At 53.4% G+C, this 27,343-nt stretch overlaps 1 protein-coding gene across 8 annotated transcripts in view; it reads right to left on the reverse strand.

The window, feature by feature from the left end:
* Positions 1 to 975: 975 nt before the first annotated feature.
* Positions 976 to 27,343, reverse strand: part of vav2 (vav 2 guanine nucleotide exchange factor) — a 37,949-nt gene continuing 11,581 nt past the window's right edge. Inside the window, exons 2-30 of one of the 8 annotated variants that reach the window (XM_042337509.1) lie at positions 26,378 to 26,494; positions 14,605 to 14,663; positions 14,413 to 14,481; positions 13,022 to 13,124; positions 12,812 to 12,826; positions 12,181 to 12,276; positions 11,950 to 12,018; positions 11,765 to 11,865; positions 11,387 to 11,486; positions 10,979 to 11,074; positions 10,661 to 10,729; positions 9,966 to 10,052; positions 9,650 to 9,735; positions 9,093 to 9,225; positions 8,426 to 8,440; positions 8,051 to 8,160; positions 7,771 to 7,872; positions 7,443 to 7,531; positions 6,962 to 6,981; positions 6,778 to 6,802; positions 5,310 to 5,443; positions 5,072 to 5,146; positions 4,899 to 4,939; positions 4,556 to 4,672; positions 4,307 to 4,394; positions 3,679 to 3,805; positions 3,103 to 3,180; positions 2,715 to 2,869; positions 976 to 2,013 (exon numbers count right to left, since the gene is read on the reverse strand). In XM_042337509.1, coding sequence (XP_042193443.1) covers positions 1,966 to 2,013; positions 2,715 to 2,869; positions 3,103 to 3,180; positions 3,679 to 3,805; positions 4,307 to 4,394; positions 4,556 to 4,672; positions 4,899 to 4,939; positions 5,072 to 5,146; positions 5,310 to 5,443; positions 6,778 to 6,802; positions 6,962 to 6,981; positions 7,443 to 7,531; positions 7,771 to 7,872; positions 8,051 to 8,160; positions 8,426 to 8,440; positions 9,093 to 9,225; positions 9,650 to 9,735; positions 9,966 to 10,052; positions 10,661 to 10,729; positions 10,979 to 11,074; positions 11,387 to 11,486; positions 11,765 to 11,865; positions 11,950 to 12,018; positions 12,181 to 12,276; positions 12,812 to 12,826; positions 13,022 to 13,124; positions 14,413 to 14,481; positions 14,605 to 14,663; positions 26,378 to 26,494 — 2,424 coding nt within the window. In that variant the 3' untranslated portion in view covers positions 976 to 1,965. Of the gene's footprint in view, positions 2,014 to 2,714; positions 2,870 to 3,102; positions 3,181 to 3,678; positions 3,806 to 4,306; positions 4,395 to 4,555; positions 4,673 to 4,898; positions 4,940 to 5,071; positions 5,147 to 5,309; positions 5,444 to 6,777; positions 6,803 to 6,961; positions 6,982 to 7,442; positions 7,532 to 7,770; positions 7,873 to 8,050; positions 8,161 to 8,425; positions 8,441 to 9,092; positions 9,226 to 9,649; positions 9,736 to 9,965; positions 10,053 to 10,660; positions 10,730 to 10,978; positions 11,075 to 11,386; positions 11,487 to 11,764; positions 11,866 to 11,949; positions 12,019 to 12,180; positions 12,280 to 12,811; positions 12,827 to 13,021; positions 13,125 to 14,412; positions 14,482 to 14,604; positions 14,664 to 18,126; positions 18,145 to 26,377; positions 26,495 to 27,343 lie in introns of those variants that run through there. The other 7 variants (XM_042337508.1, XM_042337514.1, XM_042337512.1 and 4 more) reach the window with 7 other exon arrangements.

Consider the following 27,343-nt stretch of genomic DNA (forward strand, 5'->3'; position numbering starts at 1 on the left):
GGGAGACCAAGCGTAGATTGGGTGATTGCTTTGCCGAACACCTCCGTTCCGTCTGCAAGTGCAACTCTGAGCTTCCGGTCGCTTGTCACTTTAATTCTCCTTCCCACTCGGACCTCTCGGTGTGTGTGTGTACGCGTGTGTGAGAGGAGTGCGAGTGTGAGAGACACGACTGTTTGCTGGGCACAATTGGCTGCCATCTTTCGCCCGCAAAGTATCCAGTCAATTCACTTTACAGTGAAGTGCTTTGAGACCTCTCGGAGACATGATAAGGTGCTATATCAAAGGCAAGGATTATTGTTATTATAATTAAATGTAGGTTGTGCTGTAACCCCCTTCAGTTCAGGTATTAATGTAGTGACTGTCGTGGGACACCATTCCAACGCTGGTTTATCCTTCCTGTGATTAGAGGCCCAAAACCGAACACGGTATCCAATGAATTCTACCCCGAGGTCTTATATGACTGGGACATCACCTCGTTATTAAAGCCAGAAATCCCATCAACCGTAGTAGTAATAATAATAATAATTCTTGCATTTGATATAGCGCCTTAATCACGTGGTCGAGATGGCAGGGAGCCAAGCTGAGTTGTGGCAAGGCATTGCCTGGTGCGTGTGAAACCTGGAACTCACTGCCCTCAGCTCCTCCGTCAGCACCAGGGAGGCTGGAATGCAGTCGCTGGTCACCCGACAGAGAGGCAGCTCAGTGCAGAAGTGAACACGAGCAGCTTATCTGCCTGCGCTTTGGTGAGAAGTCAGGATTGGTTTCAACATTGTCAGCAGGTCCAAGGTCAGGCTGCCTGTGGCGTAGGGTTCAATGTCAATCTGCTCAAAGGTTGAACAAAAAGTACTGCAGATGCTGGAAAGAACGAAATAAAAATTCTTAGTTGCCGTCAGGTATTCAGTGACTGAGGTTACTCCTCTCGTGTCTCTGTCTGACACTCTCCGCACCACAGCATTCGAGACAACAACACTTCCATTGACTCAAAAATTTTCCCTTTATTTGCTGTTAAACACCCTGCGTGGGAGCATTGTTTGGACGGTCCTGGTCTCTGCGCGCCCACACATGAACCCTTGAGCCCCTTCGCGTGGCACCTGCGCATGTACTCCCAACCCCTCCCTCCCCGCGCTCGCAGAAGGCGCTGTCCACCCGCGCATGAGGTCCGGGGCAGTGAAATTGACTCATCCGAGAACCAAGAGACACAGATCCACACCGCCCTGTGCAGTCCCGCTCCCCAGCACCCCCAACCCCCAGCACCCCCCAACCCCGCACCCTCCCCCTCCCTGCTGTGTGTTAGTGCATTGCCTGACGGGTAAGAATTTACAGTATATCTCATTCTGGAGCACAGTCAGTCATCATTCTGCATCACCCACAATCAACCCAAATATATACACCGGCATCGGCACAGGGCACTTCCCCCACTATTCACATTCACATTGTGGCATTTGTCTTTGTAAAATAATTACAAGTTATTTAGAAAAAAAAACACTCTTCACGGACACGCGCACACACGCATGTTGGCACATTCGTTACATACATATCATGCACACGTACACACGCGCGCGTGCGCACGTCCCCATTTCCCGCAGATACTCCCTCATGCGCGCACGCGCGCACATACGAGGGTCGTGCACACGTGAATACACGCACGCGTCACCCGTGTGCAATCACGCACATCACCACCCGGGCGGTTACCAGGAATTTTGCTGCGATTCAGACTGAACATTCTGGAAAAGGAATTTATATACAACAGAAGGGCTTCCTCGCTCACACCCTCCCTTTCTCCCTCGCACTCTCCCGGGCACCATGCTCAAAACGTTGAAACGAATGTCCGACCATCAAATGTCCGTCTGTCGTGTGGGGAGGTGGTGAGAGGGTGGGGTGTGTGGGTTGAGAAGCAGCGAATTGTCCTCTGGGTCCAGCGTCTCTTGTGCAAACGAAACGTCCTCGCATCCGAGACACAGTCAGCTACTGACCCACCTCTTCATCCACGTAGGTGGAAGGGAACCAGCCAACCTGCACAGAGCCGGGGAGAGGGGACAGCCGTCAGTCACTGCCTTTATACTGGCCCGCACACCAGAGCCACGGACCACCTCAAACCTCAGCCTTTATTCGGACGTTTCCCCCATTGCAGTGCCGTACAGCTAACTGTTTGGAACGCGACACGTGCAAGCAAATGCCAGGATAGTGGAAGGTAAACCGGATAGACATGGTAAACCATGTTGGACGATAGAAGACCCAAAGGTCCATCCGGTTTACCTTATGTTCTCCAGCCCGTCGCTCCCGTCAGTGAATCTCTGAGACCCTCACTGCAGTGACAGGTAAGTAACTAGTTCTCTTGCGATTGTGTTTCTATGCAGCTTATAAATTAGGTTTATTCCTAATGTGATAGTAATGGAGTGAGCTGCCAGGCTATCTGGGTTGTATTACAATATATAATAATAATCCTTGCATTTGATATTGTGCATTATTACATCGTTGAGACGTCTCAAAGTGCTTCACAGGAATATATTGTAAAGTGAATTGCCTGTGTATTTGGTGGGCGAAACGCAGCAGCCAACTGCGCACAGCAAGTGTCCCACAAACCGTCGTGAATTGAGTGACCAAGTTATTATTTCGCTGCGCTAAGCACTACATTAGGGAGAACTCCGCTGCTACCAAGACCAGCCCGTGTTGCTTGCGGTCAGGGATTCCCTGCAGTTTCAGCACTCACTCACCCTGCCGTTTGCTTCTCCTTTCCACCAGCCCTGGTCTCCGCCTATCTTGCTGTAGATTTTCACCGTGTCTCCTTCCCGCAGAGACAGCTCCCGCATGTCCCGGGCGGCAAAGTTATAGCGTGCCGTTGCCATTGCAATGGGGCGGGGAGTGAAAACTGGTCGGAGGTAAAACAAGCAAACCATTAAACTCAACGATATGTGTACATCTGCAGCCTCCAAACCCAACCGAACACTCACCCACACCCCCACATACATACACACACACACACACACACACACACGCAGTGATGGCTCAGCCCTGTGCTCGGCTGTCTTCCCCCCCTCCTCCCTCTTCCCCCCCACTCCAGTTTACACGCTCAGTGAGAGGGAGAACGCAAGCTGTCAGTACCTGACCAGAGAGGAGCTGGAGTGTGAGGCACAGCGTTGAAGGCCTGAGGGCTGAGAAAAGAAAAGTTGTAGCAAGCGGCTGTGGGGGGTTAGAGAGAGGAGCAGGTCAGTCAGTGCACAGTGAGCGGAGAGAGAGGCCAGAGGCACAGTGACAGAAGCAGCAGAGCACAGCGGCAAACTGCAACCCCCTCCCCACCCCACCGCCACCCCCACTCGCAATGTCCTCCCCCCACTCCCACACTGCCCCCCACCTCACATTGATCCCCCCCCAACCCCCCACCATCCACACTGCATCCCTCTCACAATGTCTCCCCCCTCACGATGTCTCCCCCACCGCTGCTCCCCCCCCCTAATGTTCGCCCCCAGACTCCCACGCTGCCCCCACCGCCCCCACACTCCCCAGCCCTGCATACTACCCCCCACTCCCCATGATGTGCACACACTGCCCCTCCCCACAAGCTGACCCCCACCCCGACACTCGCACTGCCCCCCCTGGCCCTGTAGAGCTCCCTCGACACTGTCCGTCCACACTCGCAGGTCAGTGTCAGCGCAGGTTAGAGGCAGCGCGGGTCAGTACCTGAAGCCCGGTTGTTGGATTTCGGCAAGGTGTGGTGTTCTCTGTGCTTGTAGGGGTAACGCAGTGTGGTGTCTAACTGTTTGAAGCTCTCCTTCAGGGAATGTACCTGGTAATATTCCACCAGCTCCTGTCATCAAACAGTTTACAAGTTATCACACAGACACAGCGCGGGGCAAAGACACAAACACAGGGAGAGATACAGACACAGCGAGGGGCACAGACACAGAGGGAGATACAGACACAGCGAAGGAGATACAGACACAGCGAGGGACACAGACACAGAGAGAGAGATACAGACACAGCGAGGGACACAGACACAGAGAGAGAGATACAGACACGGCGAGGGACACAGACACAGAGAGAGAGATACAGACACAGCGAGGGACACAGACACAGAGAGAGAGATACAGACACAGCGAGGGACACAGACACAGAGAGAGAGATACAGACACAGCGAGGGACACAGACACAGAGAGAGAGATACAGACACAGCGAGGGACACAGACACAGAGAGAGAGATACAGACACAGCGAGGGACACAGATAGAGAGGGAGATACAGACACAGCAAGTAGCACAGATACAAACAGTGGCGCAGACACAGACACAGCCACAGCCACAGTCACGTACCAAGAGGCTTTCAAATTTCTTGGCCTCAGTGATGTGGATCCAGTTGTCTTTTTCCACCACTTTAATGTGCTTCACCTCATCGTTGAACCTGCGAAGAGGAGGGTGTGGGTCAGAGGGAAAGCCTTAAACACCCGAACACCAGAGAACCACGAGTTGTGGGCTACGAGACGAGGAGACCTAGGGGGATCAGTCATCAACCCCAGTGTGTGCCCCCCCCACCCCACTTATCGCCCCCCCCACCCCACTGACCTGATGCTGATGGCGAATCTCTCGGCCTCGGCTGTCCTCTCCCGGATCAGGTAAGTGCCACTGATGTGGGCTTTGAGCAACATGTCTGCCTGGCCCCGCTCCAGATTCCCAGCAAACCTGCAGACAACACCCAACACATGGCTCAGTGTGGTCAGGACAGAGGCCGACCACCGACCGACAGACCGACAGGCGATCCTGCTCACTGTATCCTCCAGTGATGGTATAATAAGTCGTCTGCTGCAATCACAACAGCACTGCAGTCACGTGGCCCCCCCACCCCACTCCCCCCACACACATTAGTTTGCTGTACTCTGCGCCAGATGATCGCAAGACCAGCACTTACCAGGAGTAGGCGCTATAGTCAGAGTCCCGCCTGTTAATATGCTGGAGTAAAAGAGAACAGCGATTAGTCTCGAACAACACAGCACCAAACACGCCAGCCACATGCGCTCACACGCACACACACAGACCTCAGACACGCCACATGTGACACATGCCACACACTTGCTGACTCACTTGCTGACCCACAGGGCACGGCTTGACTGCAGAGCTGGGAAAGTAGCCCGTCTTTTTCGTCTGAATCAGTCGTCCCTGGAACAGCAGCAGCGCGACCCGTTACAGCAATCAGTAAAGCTCCCGTTCACACCTCAGACCCCCCCACCCAACTCCCGCCACTGTTACACCCCCACACAGCCCCCAACCCCCATACTCCACCCCCCGTTACAGCCCCAGTCACATAGCACAGGACCCTGACCTCCCACCAGGCAGAGTCGGGGTCTCCCTTCAGCAGCTCGAGCGTGTCTCCGGACTGGAAGCTGAGCGATGATCTCCCAGGCGGCAGGGGTGGGGGGATGCCCTGGTAGCTCCGCAGCGCCACCATTTTAGGTCCTTCAACATAAACAGCAGCAACAATTAGAACAAAAATAACAACTAATGGCCATTCGTGCAGGATAGCGTCTGGGAACGCTGTGCAGAGGCAGGGGTGGACCCCGAGTGTGGGAGAAAGGGAGGGGGAGGTGACCATAGTTGGGGGAGCAAAGAAGTAAGTTTTAAGAAGGGATTTAAAGGCAGATAAAAGGGGGCGAGGCGGCTGGAATGGGGCCAAAGCTCCACAGGTTAGGGATGTAATAATAATAATAATGCTAGTATTTGACACAGCGCCTTATCGCATCATTGAGACGTCTCAAAGCGCTTCACAGAATATACTGTAATGTGATTTGACTGCATATTTTGTGTGCGAAACGCAGCGGCCAATTGTTAGTGTCCCACAAACAGTTGAGGATTGAGTGACCGAACAATAACTTTTTTTTAAACACTGTACACACAGTGTAGTGACTGAAGGCACGGCCGCCGATGGTGGCCCGGAGCAGAGGGGGTGGGGGGGGGGGCACACACTGGCCTGTGTTAGCTGAGCAAAGGGGAGAGCGTGGGGGAGAGGGGTCTGTGCAAGTCAGAGAGGTTGGGAGATGCTGGACTGGACTGTGGCGGTGAGGAGCTTGTTCTCGGTCCCTTCAGAGAGAGAGAGGGGGTCAGTGGAGGCTGGCGAGGATTGGGGTGAGGGACGTGTGGAGACTGGTGCGGGCGAGGACACGGGCTATGAAGTTTCGGCTGAGCTGGAGCGCGTGGACGGTGGAGCGGGGAAGATGGCAAGGGGAGAGTTTGAGAAGGTGACGTGGAGAGGAGACCAGCAGCGAGAGGTGTGAACTTTACACAAAACTTTACAAAGGGAAATCTGGCTCCAACACATCTCACCCACCACCCAAGCCATCTTCGCCCACTCTCACCCCACCCCCCCACCCCAGTCATCTCCTCCCACTCTCACCCCAACCCCCACCCCAACTCCCCACCCCAGCCATCTCCCCCTACTCTCCATCTCCCCAACCCCACCCCAACCCCCCACCCCAGCCATCTCCCCCCAACCCCACCCCAACCCCCACCCCAGCCATCTCCCCCTACTCTCACCCCAACCCCCCACCCCAATCATCTCCTCCCACTCTCACCCCACACCCCCACCCCAGCCATCTCCCCCCACTCTCAACCCATACCCCCACCCCAGCCATCTCCCCCTACTCTCACCCCAACCCCCCACCCCAGCCATCTCCCCCCACTCTCACCCCAGTCATCTCCCCCCAATCTCACCCCTCCCTTCCACCCCAGCCATCTCCACCCACTCTCACCCCCCCAACCCCACAAACCCCCTCGGCACAGAGTCTCCTTCTTACCTTCCGAGGGAGGTTGTCCTCGATCCTGGAGACAAAAGGCAAAGGGTTGTTAGCGGAAATGGCTACTACGTCTCCCCCCACCACTTCCCACCCCCGGCAAGGTTCTTTCTCCACCCACCCCCACCCGCAGAGACCCCCACCCACTTCCCAATGAGACAACCCCCACAGATTGGGTGTAACTTACCTCATCATCTATGGAAGAGTCTGAAAAAAAAACAATTCATTAAATTAAAAGATTCATTAAATTACATGTCTACAAGTCATTAAATTAAACACAGCGAATCACACCCCAGACACAGCCACACACAGACACAGCCACACACAGACACCATGACACAGACATAGCCACACACAGACACCATGACACAGCCACACACAGACACCATGACACAGCCACACACAGACACAGCCATACACAGACACCATGACACAGCCGCAGCCACAGACACACATAGACACAGCCACACAGAGACACACACACATACTGAGATTGCAGTCACACACAGCCACAGCGACAGAGCCACACATCCCAGCCACAGCCACACACAGACACACAGAGACATAGCAACTCGCAACCCAATGGCACTGTGCCCTGGCACATGCCCCAATCGCAGCGCTTGCCCACATTTGCCCCTGGGGATGAGGAGCGAGGCGAGGGTCCGTACATGCCATGCACTGTGCCGTGGTCTCCAGGCATTCCTTGTGTGCCTCAGCTCCGCACTTTGAGCAGATGTATCCCTGGTAAAAGATCCCTCTGCGGAGAGGACAAGACAGGCATCAGAGCTCAGCGACAAAGTCAATCCACCCAGAGCAAGGGCAGCATAGAGAGAGAGACAGACACACACACAAAACAGGCAGCACAGAGTGAGAGAGAGACAGACACACACACAAACACAACAGGCAGCATTGAGAGAGAGACATACACACACACAACAGACAGCACAGAAAAAGAGACACTCACACCTACACACATAGAGAGTTATGCACTGTAACCTGAGCAGCATCGTGCAGGCTTTGCAGTTAGTAAACTTGTCGAAGGTTGACATGTGGAAGTTGTGTGAATTGGCCGTTCCCTTCTCTGGCTTGATGTTCGACCTGAAAAGAAATGGGTTGCACATCACTCCCCCATCACTGGCTCCTCGCCTCGGTCTCCCTTCCCTCGCCTTAGGGATGGGAGGGGAAGGAGAGAGCCCGAGGCAAGGGGAGAGCGAGGCCAAGCTGAGGGGAGCAGAGAGCGAGGGAAGGAGAGGAGAAGGGGAGGACTGAGACTCACAGCGCCATTTCAAAATGTTCCATCCATTTCCTCTTCATCTCCTCTGTTTTACAGAAGAACTGGAAGCCTTGTTTGCCTTGCAGGTGGATCAAGTAAAATGCATACGACCACTGCCAGAGAGAAAGGAGAGAGCCGGCTTATAGAGGGGTCACTGTGCTTGCTGAACCCCAATAACACCACCCCCCCCCCACCTCCAGATAAAGTCATGTGGATATAAACACCAGCATGAGCTAGTTAGCCCTGGCTGCATGGCCTGTTTCCGGGCCATATGATCTGTGTCAATGTATCCATGACATGGAGAACCCCGAAATAACACATGGACCAGTCCTTGACCTCATGTGTCCCGTGATCATCACCCTGTAAACCGCTACTCACCATCTTCCCGTGGGACTTGGGAGGCATGAAACAGAGGAGAGATCAGTCAACACAGCACAGCTCTCAACTTAATCATCTCAGCCACAAGCACTCGGACTCTTGACTTGCTCCTTGGGGGGGGTGGGGGGGTGGGTGTTTCGTAACGGAATGTCAGAATCGAGCCCACCCTCTGTGACAGTCTTGAGCCAGGAGGGTCCCCAGTGTTCAGGGCACCGCTGATGACAGCACAGCACGGCCCAGCCTGGCTCATCGGCGGGACTTGGAAGGGCAGAGCAGTCACTGGGGGCAGAGAGTCATCCCACTCAGCTCCCGTTAACCCTGCCAGCCAAAGCCCTAACAAGTGGGAACGTTTGCCAGACGGCGCTCTCAATGGCAAGCTATGCTGTTTTAGCTGGTCAGACTCCAGCAGTAATCCCAACGCACACTCTGGGCTCCCCCAAGCCTTGGCTCTTGCCAACCTGCTCCTGATACCCACTGGAATTAGGTAAACGGGCTGCGTCCCTCCAGGGAGAGAGAGAGCGCATTCCATTCCAACAAACTATCTCTGGGATTTCCATGGTTAGGTGGGATGCATGGAATTCTGAGTTTGGTTTGGATGGGTTTCCAGATACCCGGCTGACCAAAAAAANCAGCTGCTCACACAGTGCCCAGCCTCTCTGGTTAGTACCTTCCGCACATCCTTGTTGTTCATTGGGTCGTCGCTCATTTTATGTGCCTGCAGGTCAATGATCTCCTTCAGCTCATAGTTATATCCCTTCCGTTTACACACGATCACGGCCTTGTCAAACAGAAAGAGGTACCTGGAGCGGAAACAGTCATCAGCCCAGACACTGAGCCCCACTCCCAACACCGAGCTTCACCCTCAACAGCACCCTGGGACTGAGCCCCACTCCCAGCCCCACCCCAGCACTGAGTCCCGCCCTCAAAGCCCACACCCAACACCGAGCCCCACCTCCAATACCGCCCCAGCACTGAGCCCCAGCCCCAACATCGAGCACCGCCCCCGGCACCAAGCCCCACCCCCAACACCCAGCCCCACCCCAGCACTGAGTTCCGCCCCCAAAGCCCACCCCCAACACTGAGCCTCAACCTCAACACCACCCCGGTACTGAGCCCCAACCCTGAGTCCCGCCCCTGGCACTGCCCCCCCCCATCCCTGAGTCCTACCCCGGCACAAGCCCCGGCCCTGGCACTGAGCCCCGCCCCCTTGGGTGAGGTCCTCACCGGTCCTGTTTGGTCCTGTTGATGATGGAGCAAACTTTCAGTTCCCCGTCAATCTTCGGTCTCCCGTACGTTACCAGCGACGTTTGCTACAGGCAGAGTGGATGTGAGACACCATATGGCCCGGCCCAAAGACCCCCTCCCATCCCAAACATGCCCCACCCTCCCCTCCCCCAACCCGAACCCCACTCTGCTCCAACCACCCCTCCCGCTCAACCCGGCCTCACCCCTCCCCCAACCCAGCCCCAACCCTTCCTACCCCCCAAACCCAGCCCCAAACTCCCCAACCGGCCACAACCGGGTGGGGGGGTCAACTGACCAGATTCTCGATCGAGCACTGGAACTCCCCGATTTTCTTCAAAGTCTCGTTGTCTCGTTTCACCTCATTGATGTACATGGCCAGGTCCTGGTACAGAGAACACGCTCAGCTCCTTGCACACTCAGCCCCTCCCCTCGCACGCTTAGCCCTCCCCTGGTACGCTCACCCTCAGCCCCTCAAACCCGCAGGCCCTCGCGCTCTCAGTCCATCGCACGTTCAGCTACACGTGGTCCTGTTTCTGTCTGAGTGAGACGCAGTCTCTATCAGCCTTCTAGATGGCAATATTTGTACATATCATCGGTGCTAAATAACAACAAGCTTTGCGTTGGATCCATCGCCTCCTCACATCATCGAGATGTCCCAAAGCACTTCCGCAAACAGCCAGAAGGTGAGATACCAATGCTATCTGGAGGATTGTTGACCAGGATACCAGGGGAAAAACTCCTTCCTCTTTCCCTTTTGACCAGACACAGTCAGGACCTCGGTTTAACGCCTCATTCGAAGTACGGCACCTCCAACCAACGCAGAGCTCTCCCCCCCCGCCCCCCCGCGCCATTCAGTCCCAACATGTGCTTCGAACCCTCGCCACGCCTGAGTCAGGTTGACACCTTGTTGAATGTACCGGTCCCGCTCTCGCACGCGTGACCAGTCACACCCTCGCACACGTGGCCAGTCACATCCTCGCACACCCTCACCTCCATGGCCTCCAGTGCCTGTTTCAGCTGCTGCTGCTCCGCTCGCTCCTTCGAGTAGCTCAGCAAGTCCTGAGGGTGCAGAGAGAGAAAGAGAGTGTGAGAGAGAGAGAGAGAGAGACAAACAGCAGGACATTCCCACCTTGAGGTCAATCCACTTTACAATATATTCTATCAAGCGCTTTGAGACGTCTGAACGGCATGATAAGGCGCTATATCAAATGCAAGGAATATAATCATCATTATTATGATGATTACAACCCCCCCCCTCCTGCGCCCCCCCCCCCCCCACCATCATTACCAGATGACGCTGACCCTCACCTTTAACAGCAGGTGGTACTTTAAGACTCTCTGCATCGGCACCACCAGCAGGTCCTGCAGTTTGAACTTACCCTCCTGCACCTTCTTGGTACATTCCTGTAACACACACACGATCACTATCAACACACACACCATCAACACACACACACACACATATACTGTCACCATCAACACACACACACACAGTCACCATCAACACACACACAGTCACCATCAACACAAACACACACACCGTCCACTATCAACACACACACACACATGCAAAACACCTGCCGCAAGGAGTAAAACTTTGGTACGAGTGGATTGCTTAAGTGCTGTAAATCTCTGCAGACACTCACACTCACACACACGCACTGCTCCACCCCCACACCCAGCACCACTTTTCCCTGTTATTTCCAGGTTTTCAACCTCAATTTTGTTTCGAAGCTCCTCCCGAACATTGAGCAGGTGGTCCAGTGTTTTCTGTGAGTTCTCCATCATACTGCAGTACTTGCCGTAAATAAGCAGCCTAGACGTGCGGAGAGAGAGAGGGAAAGAGAGGGGGTGGTGGGGTGTGGTGAGTGAGAGAGAGGAAGGGAGAGGGGAGGCGGGGGGGGGGGAGTGAGAGAGGGGAAGCGAGAGAGAGAAGGGGGGAGAGAGAGAGGGGGTGGGAGAAGAGGGGGTGGGGGGGGGGAGAGCGAGCACGTCAGACATTGAGCAATTCTTCCCCAGCAAAGTTCACTGCACCCCCCACACCGCCCCCACCCCCCCACGTTGAGCAGCCCCCCTTTGCCCCCTGGTTCTCACCGCTCCTTGAAGTCCAGGAAGACTTTGTGCAGCGTGTTGCCCCCGGACATGATGGCCTGATCGATGGCTCGTAGGAAATTCGAGTGAACCTTGATCAGCTCCTGAAATAGACACAACCCTTAGAAGTCAGAGGTCAGTCTCCCCTCCCCTCGCCCCACCCACGACACAGGATGCTGTGACATTACCTCTAGGTTGATAAAGATGCTCTCCATCTCCTGAGGGTTCAGGACACCTTTCAATGGGATCATGTAATTCTGCAATTCACAGAGTGACAGTGTTACAAAGCGGAGGAGAGGAGTGGGGGGGAAGGGGAGGAGAGGATGGGGGGGGAACGAGAGGAGAGTGGAGGTGAGCACTGGGATGGTTGAGGAGGAGGGTGGGGTGTAAAGACAGACGGATCGGGAGAGGACCCTGACCTTTTCAATGTCCTCCAGGGTCTTGTAGTATTTGGCCTCGGTCTCTTGTATCTCCTGGAGGCAGCAATTACGCTTGTCGTCCTCCGTCATTCCCATCTTCTGTAGAGAGTGAGCAGCAATGCGGTCAGCAGCCCGGGCTGTGACAAACTCCGACCCCACTCCAACTCCCTGCCCCCAAAGGCTCACTCGCTAACACTCGCTCACAAACTGACACCCACTCACACTCATACTAACACATTCACTCACTCACTCACGCGCACTCACTCAGACTCACTCACTCAAGCAGACACACTCACTCACACAAACACACTCACTCTCTCAAACACACTCACTCACTCACTAACACTCCCTTACACAAACACACTCACTCACACAAACACACTCACTCACTCGCTCACACTCACTCACTCAAACACACTCACTCACTAACATTCACTTACACAAACACACTCACTCGCGCATTGACACTCACACGCGCTCACTCACACGCACGCACTCACACGCAATCATGCACACGTACAAATGCACTCACACACACACCCACACACGCACACAAGCACAGGGATACACAGAAACAGCACCACGTAACACGAGGACCACATTCAGTGGCAAGTCAGTGTTCCCCTCTTACCTGCATGTAGCGGATCTGCAGCATTCAGAAAGACAAACAGCCTCAGTAAATCACTGCACAACACAGGAGCCCAACACGTGGAGGGGGGGGGGGGGGGGGGCGACAAACAGGCGGGGGTCAGACACACACACACACACACAGGTCTGACACGCGGAGCCGACACGCGGGCCTGTCACATCGCACAGTTACTGCGCTCAGCGCTGCGCTCACCATCGGCTGCCGAACCTCCACCTTGATGATGTCCTCGTAAATATCATCCCCATCGTCGTCGCACTGCACACAGTCATAGATATCCTCCCCCAGGTCGTGCTCACTGCAAAACAGGACAGATCAGAGGCCCGGGGGATGGGAGGGGGTTGGGGGAGTTATAGTTGGGGGGGGGGGGTGGGTGGTCACCAATTTGTGCATCTCAACATCCCACAAACGGCCAAGAAGTGATGGACCTATTTATTTGGGTGGATTGTTAACCAGGAGAGAGAAAGTCCCCTCTCTCACACTGACCACACTGCCATCCCCTCTTCAGCTTCCACGTGAACACACAGACTTTTTGTCAGGAAACGTTTTTAAAAACATTCGGAGAAAAAGCCCGCGGAAAAGTACTCGAAAGAGGAAAAGGATTATGGGGAAAGAGTGGGGCAGTGGGTACCGATCTCTTACAAAGAACCGGCACAGACCCGATGGGCCGAATGGCCTCCTTCTTTGCTGAAATATTCTACGATTCTATTCTATGAGAGGTTGAGACAGAGCAACACCGTGTTAATCTGACACAAGCCACAGAATTAACTGTGACAGACGTGGTCAGAAGTAATTGTTAATCTTCCTTCCACTGCCAGTAAGGAATAATTATTATTTAATGGTGATTTATTTATTACATTACTATTTAATTCAATCCCAGGGTAAAATTGCAGGGCTGGTATCCTCTAAATGCTCCCATCACTTTACAATGACATGAGTTACAGAGTCATTAGCAATCGTACGTGGCATTAGGAACCTGCCTGTCCCATTCTCTGCCTCGTGTGTCTGTACGTAATATTTGAAGCCTGACTGAGGCTGTGACCGGACAGGTCGCCAGGAGTTATTCCTACACTCGTGGGGCTCACACACCCTCCCTGCCCCCTGCTGTAATTATAATAATTAATCCTTGCATTTGATATAGCACCATATCACGTCGTTCACATGTCTCAAAGGGCTTCACAGAATATCATAGATCATTGAATATTACAGCACAGAAGGAGGCCGTTCGGCCCATCGTGCCCGCGCCAGCTCTTTGGAAGAGCTGCCCAAACTGTCCCACTCCCCCATTCTTTCCCGATACCCCTTCAATCGTGTGTGTGTGTGTGTGTGTGTGTGAGCTGGGGCCCAGGGTACATGGAGTCTCAGTTCTGTTTCTGTCAGTAACTAATGAGAATTTACAGGAGTGGGAATCTACAAGTGAAATTTACCAACTGTTTAAAACATCAGTAAACACTCGCTCCCCGGCTGATTTGCGGAGGTCATTTGCCCCGAGAGATGCTCATATCTCGCCCCCCCCCCCCCCCGCACACCTCACACTCCTGCCAGCCCCCCCACCACTCCCCCATGTGGACTCGCTAGGCACTCACTCCGCCAGCTCCTCCAGGCTCCGGTATACATCGTCATCATTCTCCACGGTCTCCTCTGAGGGGAACGGCCTGAGAGCAACACAGCAGCCGTCAAGAGCCCGGCCCCCACCAAATCTCCCCGACCGCCAACGCCCCCCCATGCCAACGGCCCCCCCACGCCAACATGGAACACGCTAACAGGCTGTGTCTCACCTGATCCCTTTGTTCTGGGCGATGCTGTGATGGGAGAGACGGGACACGGCAGAAATAACCTGAAACAATGAAAAGCAATGGGATTTCAGGGGGGCAGCAACCGAGCCATAGATGGGGACAGACAACGGGATGGAGATAGAGAGTATTCAGCACAGGTTGGCGAGAGTCTTGCAGAGTTTCGGTGGAACGGAGAGGATGAGCGACAAGCAGGAGGCCGGAGCCAGTCGAGCAGAGGTGGCGGGTGGTGGATTGGGGAGTAAGCGGCTCGGAGAGGTTGGGAGGTGCCAAGGCGTAAAGGGATTTGATGAGCGTGAGGATCTTAAAATCAATCCATCTGTGCTAGGCAGGTGAGGACTGGGCTGACCAGGGAGCGGGGATGGAGTTTAGGGATAAGGGTGGCAGAAGCTCTGAATTTGTTGGGAGTTTGTGGATAGCGGAGCTGGATAAAGACAGATAACGAGGGGACAAGAAGAGGCAGAGGGAAGGAAGTCCACACATACACACAGATACACACACGCACACACTGATTTACAGTCAGATACACACTGCTGTTTCTGCATCATTCATGAGGAGGGGGGGGGTCTCTGTGACTCTGACCCCTGCATTTCCCTGGCGACGCATTACTTACAGGGCTCTCAGCTACGAATTCAGAATCTGTTTAAGCAGAAAACGAGGTAATGTGTGAGTGAGCCTCACCAGGCTCCCGATGGGGAGCAATGGGGAGACTGAGCTCGGAGAGCGTGTCACTGAATCCCCGAGCATTCAGCCCGACTGGGCTGTCACTCACACAGCACACAGCCTTAAGATCCCACAGCGCAGCCCACTGCCCAGCCCAGCGCCACAGCCCAGCACACAGCAGGCCCGACCCCCCTGTCCCTGGGAGAGCGGCCTGGCCTGGCAATCACACAGGGATGCATGTCAGCCGCTTCACGTAGCGCGTTGCTATAGTGTAAATCAGTAGCGTTCAGAAGCTCTTAGGATTTCTTTGCGCTACTCGTATTAATCACCTCCTAACTCATAACGTCGCCCCCCCCCACCCCCTCCCCACCCCTCCATTACTTCCGCACATACCGGAGGCTTCGAATCGCGGGAAATTACTTCCTGACCCATCGACGCATGGGCAGAAAGAACCTAATTTCCCGCAATTCAATGGGATTCCAACGTCTGCCAGTAAGTGAGGGCACCCGGCGATGGGTGAAGACGCATTGGGTCTCGGGAAATGTAGCCTAAACCCGTCACCGGATGTGCACTTACCGCCTGCGTTAAATTACGCAAACTCAGTGTAGATTACTGATTGAATCGGATTTTCTACGACATTTGACTGCAACTCGGACCTCACTCATATTAAATGTTATGGTCCCGACTGACGTGAGATTTACTGTATAGAGATACACAGCGCTCTGGTCAGGCTGTACCTTAGGCTGTAATTGAAGGACTGGACCAGGTTGCCAGGAAAGTGGGTGAAGGCCAGGACTTGCCCCCCCCCCCCCCCCCCTCCCCAGCTCACAGCCACTTGTGCACAGATGAGCTCTGGTAGGGTTGGGGCCGCCTGGCAGATGGGCTGAGCCATGACATGAACTGGGGGCAGTTGCCGCTGCCAAACACCAACCCCCACAGAGGCCAACGCGGGTTATACCCACTCAAGCTGCTCAAGGTCAGCTCCAATATCACCCGGCCTGCGTGCGGCAGTGCCACAGGCAAAGCGAGTGACCGTCCATGAGTAATCGCTTACATAAACCAATTTGAAGCTACATTTGAGTTCCCTCATCTGCCCTGGAGGCTCTGTGAGCAGCAGCTCCACGTGTAACTGACAGGTACAGGCACTGACACACAGCCTCGCTGTCGGGATGAAATTTGACAACTCGCGCTCACGCAGCTTCGCTCACGTCGGAGAATGCCTCAAAGCACTTTACGGAGATAGAGCGGAGACTGGTTGAGAGGGAGGTGACTGTCAGGGCGATTAAAGATTTGGGTTTTGAAAGCAAAGAGCGATGGGGGGGGGGGCGAGGGGACTTATTATAATAATAACCATTGCACTTTTGTTGAGATATCTCAAAATGCTTCACAGAATATGCTGTAAAGTGAATCGACTCCGTGTATTTTGTGGGCAAAACGTGACGGCCAATTGCAAACACAGCAGTGTCCCACAATCAGTCGTGGATTTATTTTTGAGGGATTATTACCCCCGGAAAGCAATCCAACAATCGACTAACAATCAGGTTCCTATTTTACTGCTGGGTAAACAGAGGCGTGCGGAGTAAGGAAACTTCACAGACTGTCCAACCTGTCTGGCGAAAAAGCCAGGAAACAGTTACACTATTAGTTACTGGGAGCGGCTTTGAATGGGAATGTGGAAATAGTACGGAAAATGCAAATCTGCTCCAGGTCTGAATAAAATCTGTTTCCATCAGGAGCTATACAGTCACCACAATATTCTCTTTTTCCCCTCCCTCAACCCCCCCCCCCCCCCCCCCGCCCCCGCAGCCTGTACCCCCACACCTTACACAGACCAATTGCAGAATAACTCAATTATCTGTGCTCCTGGTTCAGTCCGGATGGGGTGGGATTTGGCGAGTAGGGTGTTGGGGTGGGGGGAGGGAGGGAGAGGAGGGGAGGGGAAGGGGGGAGGGGGGGAGTGGGGTGTTTGGGGTGGTGGGGGGTGTTGAGGATCTGGGATGAACCAGTGAAACGAATCATCGAATGAAAACGCCGAGGCTGCAGTGTGCAGTTGTAGCCACGAGGTGGCGACCAAGTACCGTGACATGTCGATGCCTCCAGTGGCCGCAGCGGATACTACAGTGCAATCCCTGTGAAGAATAGCTCCAATGCTCTCAGAAGGCTGGGTGGGGATTTGCCCCTTCCCCACTCCCTCCCTCCCTCTCTCTGACCCCCTCCCCTCCCCCCCCCCCCCCCCCAGAGGCTGGAGGAGATTGGAATTCAACACCAGCCACTAACCGAGGGTGTGGCACCAGAGCCGGTCAAGGGGGAAACTGGAAAAACAGTCAAAGCGTTGAGGGTTTGGGGAGAAGGGGCCGGAGAGGATGGAATAAAGAATTATTTTTAGAAAAATAAGGAATTCAAGTGGACAAATGGCTTCCTCCTGTGCGGGGGGAGGGAGGGGGGGGGCTGAGGGGGAGGGGGGGCGGTGTAAGGAAGAGGATACGGTGTGTGTCGGGTGGGGTGGGGGGGGTGTAGGATGAGGGTGGGGGTGCGTGGATTTGGGTGGGGGTGTTTGAACCGGTTTCCGGGCCGCTACCCCGCGTGAAGGGCGCCATGTATAAATGCAAGTTGTCGTTATTGGTGTGAGGCTGTAAGGGTGGGGGGCAGTGATGTGTGGGGGGTGAGGGTGTGGGGGTGGTGGGCGCAGGTGGGTGGGTTGAGGCACCAAATGCAGCCCTTTCCCTCCGCATCCAGCGTTACTCAGCAAAGGTCGGGAGTGGGGCTGTGGGGGGTCTCAGAAGCAGTCCTGGCGTCTGTCTGTCCGCCTGTCTCTCTCTGTCTCACACACACACACACACATACCATTGCTCAGAGGGCCCAGACTGCACATCCACTGCTCACTCTGTGAAGAGATCCATCTCGTCAGAAGAGCCTGCCTTTCAGAATGTCTCTCTGGAGCGTCACGAGCCGAGACGCGACACCCTCCCCGAGCCTCACAGGTCTGGACTGGCAGCGAGATGGATGGATGTGTGTGTGTGTGTGTGTGGTCAGACACAGATGCTCTGTAACAAAGAGCTTTGCAGATCCCAGTCCACCCGGCGCCTCCAGCTCAGAAAGTCACAGACCAGTTCAACCCACACACACCTGACTCTCCGCTGCGGTGTTGCGGTGTTGCGGGGGGGATGAACACTGACTTGTCGGAGGTGCTGTCCTCTGCCTGAATCATTATTGTCAACCCGAGATCATGTCTGTACCTCAACTGGTTAAAGGAGCCTGCGGTGCTATTTGCAAGAAGGGAGTTTCTCTTGGTGTCCTGGCCAACAATCCTCCAGATTGATTGCTCATTCACTTCATGGCTGCTTGTGTGTGTGGTGTGTGTGTGTGTGGGGCTATGTATGTGTATGGCTTTTGTGCATATGTAGCTGCGTGTGAAGGACATTGCTCTGTGTGTCTGTGTCTGTGTCGGGGCATTGCTCTACATAAAAATGGCTGCCGCGTTTGCATGCAATAAACAGTCACCACACTTGACTGGAATTGCATTTGAAACGCCTCGGGACATCTTGATGTTACCGGCGCTGTATCAAAGGCAAGAATCTGAATCCCTCCCTCCTCCGCCACACTCCCCCCATCCAGCCTCACTGAGTGGTAGTGCTCTTGCCTCCAGGGTCATGGGTTCAAGGCCCACGTCAGGATCTGGAATCACAACGTCCAGTGCAGTGCTGGGGGAGTGTTGCATTGTCGGTGGTGCCGTCCTTCGGAGGAAACGTTAAACTGAGGACCCACGGCGCTATTTTTGAAAAGAGAAGGGAGATTCTCTCTCTCTCTCTCTCTCTCCTGGTGTCCTGGCCAACAAACCCCACATCAAATTGGTCGCTCACTCTGGCAGTTTGCGGGACACTGCTGTGCTCAAACTCATTGCTGAGTTTCGTCCACAAAATGCACAGTCCATCCATTTTTACAGTAAATCACGTGAAGAGCTTCGAGACATCTTGACAATGTGGTAAGGCGCTATATCAAATGCAAGGATTATTATTATTATCTCGACATCCCGAGAGCACTCTGTCCCCAGCCAACAACTGCTGCACATTCCCTCCTCCCCACCAACAGGATAAAATATTTACAGCCAGAAATAATGATTCTGTTTCCTCATTCACCAAAGGAATCTTTTAAATTGATCTGAGGCGCTTTCTCTCTCTCTCCCTCCTTCACCCTCTCTCATTTCTCTAATTTCCCTCTCTCTCTCTCTTGTTTCCCCTCTCTCACTTGCTCCCCCACCCCCCACTCTCTCTCTCGCTCTCTCATCTCTTTCTCATCTCTCGATCTCTCACGTCCCCATATCAAATCAGCCCCGACTCTCTCATTAGCAAAGAAGCCAAACAACACAAGCTGGTTCTAATAAACCCCAGCGGGCAGGTTGAGAGAGACTGAGATCTGAGCTCGGTGCCTTGGAGCAGGACGAGAGTGAAGGGTAGAGAGGGGCGATGATATCAAGCAGAAATCCACCCCCTCCCCGCTCCCAGCCCCTGATCCAATTAACACAATATCTGACAGAGCTCGGCTCACATTTATGTACATTGATAAATTATTGTCTGGAGACAGTGAAATGTCAGGGCAGCAGTTGTGATCTGTGGCATCACCTCTCTACTCTAATCCCATTCCCTGCTCTTACTCTCTCTCTCTCTCTCCCCCCCCCCCCACCGTGCCTGTGCTGTTGCCTGCTCCCCCCACTGGAGCTCTCTACTCCGAGCAGGGAATGGGATTAGAGAGATCTTGTCGGGAGAGCGAGCATCAGCACAGACATGATGGGGGGGAGAGAGAGAGAGAGAGAGAGAGAGAGCAGGGGAATGGGATAAAGACAGAAGGCACAACTGGATGAGGGTGTATGGTGTACAATGATGAGAATACAGTGGGTTGAATCTCTTCTCCCGCCCACACTCGCTCCAGTCCTGCCCGCTCTCAGTTGCAGTTACACGCTTCGGTTTAAAATAGCAAGTGTGCGGCTTCACACAGGAAACCCGCAAACCACACCAGTGTACAGACTGTCAAAGCAGCGGCACCGTTGGTCGGCGGGGCCGGTAGTGACGGCTACTGATTTCTTCTTGGGATGGAGTGTCTGAGGAATGCTCACTCGAACCCGCTCACAAACCTCACACCTAGAATAAATAATAATCCTTGCATTTGACATAGCGCCTTATCACGCCCGTTGAGACATCTCAAAGCGCTTCACAGGATATACTGTAGAGTGTATTGACTGTATTTTATGGGCCAAGTAATATCGAAATAAGGTATCTCAAAACATTTTACACCATTTGTCTGTAAAGTGCCGTGACTATGTTTTATGGGAACCACAAACTCGGCAGCCAATTTGCACACAGCAAAATCCCAGCCGGGAACTAATGACCAATTTTAACTTTAGTTCATTGGCCAGGACATCGGAGGGAGAGACTGTTGAGCTCAAAGTCCCCGATGTGGGGCTCAAACACACGGCCTTCAAACTCCGAGACACGAATGCAAGCGACTGAGCCAGGCTGACAGCTGTGTTTGTGCTGCTCCCTCGTTTGACGGGGGGGGGGAAAAAGAAACGTGTGGAAAGTGGCGGTGTGGTTTGTAATCAAGAGAGTCCGAGGTGAAAGATAGGGTCCAACGAGGGAACAGTTTTGTCTTTCCAGATTCCCCCACCCTCCCGTCTTCTACACTTCATAGCGTGGCACCAATTGGCTGAACCGTTCACCAACAAATACAAGGTCACTACACTTCATTGTAAATCTATGGAGTCCCGTAGGGTAGATAGTCCACTGTCTCGCCTCGCGAGTGAGAGGAACCAGCCTCTGATTACCTAGGAATCCGGTTGTTGGTTGGTTGGCATATTGCTTTCTGGGTGTAATAGTCCTTCCAAAATAAACAAAATATATGTGCTGACTCAATCCACTATTGTTTGTGGGACTCTGCCGTTTTTCACCTACAAAATACACATTCAATCCACTCTACAGAATATCCTGTGAAGGGCTTTGAGACGGATCGTTGATGTGATAAAGCACTGCATCAAATGCAACGATGTTTATTATATTTGTTATAATCCTGGGAAGGACTCTACAATGTCTAGACGACCTGATAAGGCGCTGTTCAAAGGGCAAGGATTGCAGTTATAATTGCAGGATCGAGCTGCCTTTCTGCTTAGTCCCAGGAATTCGACTCCGGCTGTTAATCTGAAGTTGCTCCTTACACCCTGAACCTGTGTCCTTTTCTCCTCAGCAAACCTGAACGTCTTGCTGGGATTTTATTCTCTATCATTCAGCGCGGCTGCACCAGAGCTGACTCCAGTGTGTCCTCACAATCAGACCAGACTTTGGCGCTCACTGCAGTGAGCAATCCCGCTCGCCATGGTCTAATACAAATGGAGGAACAAGCGTGAGGGGCTGAATGGCCTACACCTGTTCCTATGTGTGTGTGTGTATATATATATATATATATATCCAGAACTCTGCAGCTCGTTTCCTCTCCCGCACCAGGCTCCATGAGCCCATCACCCCCATCCTCACTCTGTTCCACCCCATCCCCCAGAGGACTGAGTTCAAGCTTCTTGGGAGAGATGAGAAGATGTGAGGGTTGGGGGCAATCTGTGACACAGACAAAGTGACTTGGCTGTGCATAGAAAGAAAGAGAGAGAGACAAACACACACCAATAGTCAGAGCAAGCAGACACCGAGGGAGCCGGACACAGAGAACCGGAGAGACACAGAAGACAGAGACACACACGCACACACAGTCTGACGCGGGTGGTGGTGGAAGGAAACAGTGAGTTCACAGGCTGGAGTCAGGGTTTCATGTGATCAGTGATGGCTTTCTGTGTGCGAGCGATTAACCATCACACAACCTCCTCGTGCTGCCTGCCTAGTGTGACCTTTTATCACAGAAGGGCCAGCGGCCATATTCTGTCACTTCTTGAATGTTCCGCACTTACCTGCAAAGTGTCAGCTAACAGGGGCAGCCCTGATCACAGACAAGGCCTTGTGACAGAGCGTCCCCTGTCCAGCTCTCAGACTTACACTCTCAGATGTTATGCATTTGCTCGCACCGTCATGGATTTGCATGCTGTTATTTACAACTCACACACTCAGACTTGCACACTCACAGTTCCGCATACTCACAGACTCGCACGCTTGATGATTTTCAGTGATAACATAATGTGGTAATATGTGAGTGGGTGAGAAGGAGAGAGAGAGAGAGAGAAAGAGAGGGGGGAAGGAGATGGAGCGAGAGATAAAGACACACACATAGTTAGAAGATGCTGCACAGATTGAATCTCGGGCCGTGTTGCAATGCTCTTCCCTTCCTCTTTCTCTCACACCGAGCCCCATTCACACAAAGAAGCTTATCGCAGGCTCAGTGACAGGGAGCCTCTCCCAGAGCTCACTACCCCAGGCTGTATCTCCTGGACGGGGCTGGGGGACAGAGTTCTTCCGGGGCACAACACTGCCGTGAAATGTGTTCCTTCAAGACGGCTGTAGATAGAATTTTGGTAGGTGAGGGTATCAAGGGAAATGGGGCCAAGTTGGAACCCGGTTCTTAGTTCGTTGGCGGATTCCTTTGGGGATAATAGTAACCCCTCTCCCCACCCACAAAAAAAAATGCGGTCACTCAATCCACGGCTGTTTGTGGGATACTGCTGTGCGCAATTGGCTGCTGCGTTTCGCCCACAAAATATACTTCACACCTTCGCGACGTCTCAAAGCACTTCACAGAATATACTGTAAAGTGAACTGACTGTATATTTTAAAGGCAAGTAAATGGAGTTGAGGTACAGATCAGCCGTGATGTAATAGAACGACGGAACAGGCTTGGGTGGTTGAATGGCCCACTCTTGGTCCTATGCTCCTATGACACAAGAGCCTTTGCCCAGGTCACGTCACAGCCAAGCAGTGCCACGGCACCCTGCTCTCTGCCAGTCTTACACCCGTGCCCACCATCAGCTGCTAAACCACACCCTCCAGATTGCCCACAGCGAGCATTCAGCAACATACGAATTGCTAGATGAAAAAAAGACCAAGGCCCATCTTGTTCATCTTCTCCCACTTGCTACAATAACGGAGATGTTGATAGCAATTAATTCTGTACAGGAAATTGGGGAGAGATCAAGCTACTCACTATTCAGTGAGCCGTTAAAGTAACGCTGCAGTGTGAGCAGAATGTAGAAGCTCACCCACACACACACGCTATCTACTCAACAGCAGTAACTCTCAGGGGAGTGGGGTGGGTGGGGGGTGGGAAGTGTAAATGTCTGGGGTTTGGGCTGACAGACAGAGCCCTGGATTTCCCCTAGGCTCTAGGGACACTAACACCCCCATCGCTCATTACAGGAACTCACTTGACGTCATTTACAGTCTGGCTCAGTTACAAATTGTTCAGAGTAAAGCAGATGTGAGAAGCTCAGCCACAGAGGGGGTGAGAGAAAGAGATTGAGTGTGTTACAAAGACACAGGGACAGTGAGGGAGACCCAGGGACAGTGAGGGAGACCCAGGGACAGTGAGGGAGACAGAGAGAGAGACACGGGGACAGTGAGGGAGACCCAGGGACAGTGAGGGAGACCCAGGGACAGTGAGGGAGACAGAGAGAGAGACACAGGGACAGTGAGGGAGACACAGGGACAGTGAGGGAGACACAGGGACAGTGAGGGAGACACAGGGACAGTGAGGGAGACACAGGGACAGTGAGGGAGACACAGGGACAGTGAGGGAGACAGAGAGAGAGACACAGGGACAGTGAGGGAGACAGTGAGAGAGACACGGGGACAGTGAGGGAGACAGTGAGAGAGACACGGGGACAGTGAGGGAGACAGAGAGAGAGACACAGGGACAGTGAGGGAGACAGTGAGAGAGACACGGGGACAGTGAGGGAGACAGTGAGAGAGACACAGGGACAGTGAGGGAGACAGTGAGAGAGGAAGAGGGAGAGCGAAACAGAGATACAAAGAGAGAGAGAGGGAGGGAGACCAAAACAACAAGATTGTAGAGCGCCTTTCACGTCGGGAGGACGTCCCAAGGTGCTGGACAGAGTACAGCATTTCAGCAAAAGAGAGGGAGGGAAGAGAAACAGAGAAACAGAGAAAAAACACCAGAGTCAGAGAGAGTGAGCTATAGAGAGACCGAGAGATACAGAGAGAGAGAGAAGGAAAGGGGGAAATAGAAGGAGGGAAGGAGAATGAGAAAGAGGGAGACACAGAGATAGAGGGAGGAAGGAAGACCGTGTTAGACAGGGGGAGAGAGAGAGGGGGAGAGGGGATGGGGAGCGTGGGAGGAGAGAGGAGGGAGAGAAAGAATAGGGGAGAGAGAGAAAAAGAGACAGAGACGGGATGGGGGGGGGGGGGGGGGGGGGGGGGGGGGGGGGGAGGGAAAGATGGAGAGAAAGAGAAGGATAGAGTGAAAGAGAAGGGGAGAACCCTTGTGCACTGCGAGAATTTCTTTCACAGAGATAGACTGTATTTAGCAGTTTCCTGTCACTGAGCTCTGCTCGTACGAGGGCTCTTCCTGTGCACAATCATTGCCTCACAACATGTGTTGTGTGCAGCTGCTCCCCCCTGCCCCCCATTACGCTGCGCTCACACTGCCCGGCCCGGCCTGGATCAGCACGGTTTATACTCCAAAATCAGGGCTAATTACAGCAACAAAATATTTCTCATCAACCCACCCACCCCCACACACACACACACACACCATCAATAGTTGGCACACACCACGCACAGCCTGGTCAGTAAACAAGTGCAAATACTGGATAACAACAACAACTTGCATTTATATAGCGCCCTTCACACGGGGTAGCGTCCCGGAGACCCTAACAAGAATTGGGGTGGGAGCATTCGGCCACCTGTCCGAAGGGCCTCCAGGCTGCTCGAGGGGCCTGGGCCCAGCTTGACAGCCTTGACAGGCTCTGCCTTTCAGAGCTGTGTTTATTCTGAAAAAAAAGGCTTCTATTTATACCATATTCTTGAAAGTTCATTCGTTGGCTGTCAGGGGATGAGGGACCAGTGGAATCTGCCGTGCTCCGAGCAGGTCGGGATCTGTTCAAGCGTAGCTGGAGCAGTGCTGACAGAATGCCACAACACATTGTCCCACTCCCGGTCTTTAGCTCCAGCCACAGTGAGCAGCGTTACACGCTGATACACGCTGGCCCTTGTCAGATTACACAACCCACTCAGCCACAAAGGAACATTAACACCTCTTCAACCTCTGGGTCTAGATTCCTCTGTTAAAGGTATAGTCCTTGCATTTGATATAGGGCCTTTGTCACGTCGTTGACACGTCTCAAACCGCTTTGCAGGATATACTGTGAGGTGGATTGACGGAGTATTTTGTGGGCGAAACGTGTCAACCAATTGCGCACAGCGGTGTCCCACAAACAGTCGTGGATTGTAGGTGACCGAATTTCCCTCTCTTAGGTGACTGAAAGGAAGGTCGGCCTTTGTGTAATCTGACAAGGAACAGGAGGGCTTTAAAAGTGGGAAGGAACGGGAGCGAGTCGGAGAGACTCGCAGTCACCCATCTCCACCGCTGCCTCACCCCAACGCAGTCCTCGTCCCAAGTCTTCATCACCTCCACACTTTAGCTTCTCCAAAGCCCTTCTCGCTGGGCGTCCCAGCTCCGCCGTCCATGAGCTGCAAATCGCATCCTCTCCTACACCAGGCTTCGCGAAAGGAGAAGGTAGTTTCTCTCTCCCGGTGTCCTGGCCAGTAATTCCCCCAAATAAAATTGTTTTGTTTTTTTATCTGGGGGATTGGCTATTTGTGGGCCATTGCTCTGAACAAACCGGCTGCCCTGTTCGGCCACAAAATACCAAATCGCCCAGTCACTACACTTGACAGTAAAATCCTGGGAAGCGTTCCAAGACATCCTCCCAATGTGAAAGATGCTGTACTAAGTGCACAATCGATTCCGACATTTGGTGATAATCATATCCGTTTGGGAGTCAGTCCAGCTATGAGGAGAGGACATGCTTAACCACGCCCCACCCACCCCCCCGCCCCCAACACAAACATGTATATACACGTGCTGTACCCGGAGCTGCTGTACACACACACGCTCGCTTGCCGTGCGCTGTAGCTGCCACAAGTCCTCTTACCTTCCCAAAGTCTCTGACGTCAAAGAGGTCGAAGGGGTCAAAGAGCTCGCTGTTCCGGAGCCCGAACTTGTCGTGACAAACCTTCAGGAAGGTCCGGATGTTCTTCAGGCAAAGAAACTACAGGCAGAAAAAACACACTGTGTTACACACAATCCCGTAACCTCCTCAGTTCAGTCAGCCAGTCGAGCTTTCAGAACTACGCCCCGAAGCTTTGGAACTCTCTCCCTCAATCCCTCCGTCCCCTGCCTGAAGACCTTCCCCTTTGAACATGCTTACAGTTACCTCCTCCCTCCCCCCAGCATAGTGTTGGACTCCGCCGCAGTTAAGCGCTCGAAAAAGCTCCCTCGTGTGAAGGGTGCTATATAAATGCAAGTTGTTGTTAATACCAGACAGTCCAAAACAGTCTCTTCCCGTCACAGGAACTTGTCTCTCGCCCATCACACGATCTGCCCACAGACTGCTGTGTCTCAACTACACCCCAGCCACCCCCACCTCCCAGTTCTCTTTTCGAATGCTATGGTATCTTTAATATCCACCTGAACAGGCAGACGGGACCTTGGTTTAACAGTTCATCGAAAGGACAGCACCTCCGATAATGCAGCAATCCCACCAGCACTGGAACTAGTCTATACTGTGACCTCAAAGTCCCAACGCGCTGCTTGAACCCACAACGTGCTGACTCCGAGATGAGAGAGTGACTGACGATGGGGTTAAAGAGGAATCTTCAACGTCCCCTGCAGAAGAGAGGCAAGGAATGAACAGTGAGGGGGTGTGAAGGCAAGAGTCCAAAGGCTCCAGGTCACTCAGCAGAGAGCCAGACTGTCTGACGGAAATGACACCCACTGGAGTGTAACACAGGCCAACAAGGTCTCTGCTTCTTGTGCAGGAGCCAAGTGTGTCAGCTTGGCTCAGTCCCTCACACGCTTACCTACAGGTCTGGACATTGTGGGTTCAAGCCCCACACGT

This window comes from Callorhinchus milii, unplaced genomic scaffold, assembly GCF_018977255.1.
Source record: "Callorhinchus milii isolate IMCB2004 unplaced genomic scaffold, IMCB_Cmil_1.0 Scaffold8, whole genome shotgun sequence".
Classification (NCBI taxonomy): Eukaryota; Metazoa; Chordata; class Chondrichthyes; order Chimaeriformes; family Callorhinchidae; genus Callorhinchus; species Callorhinchus milii.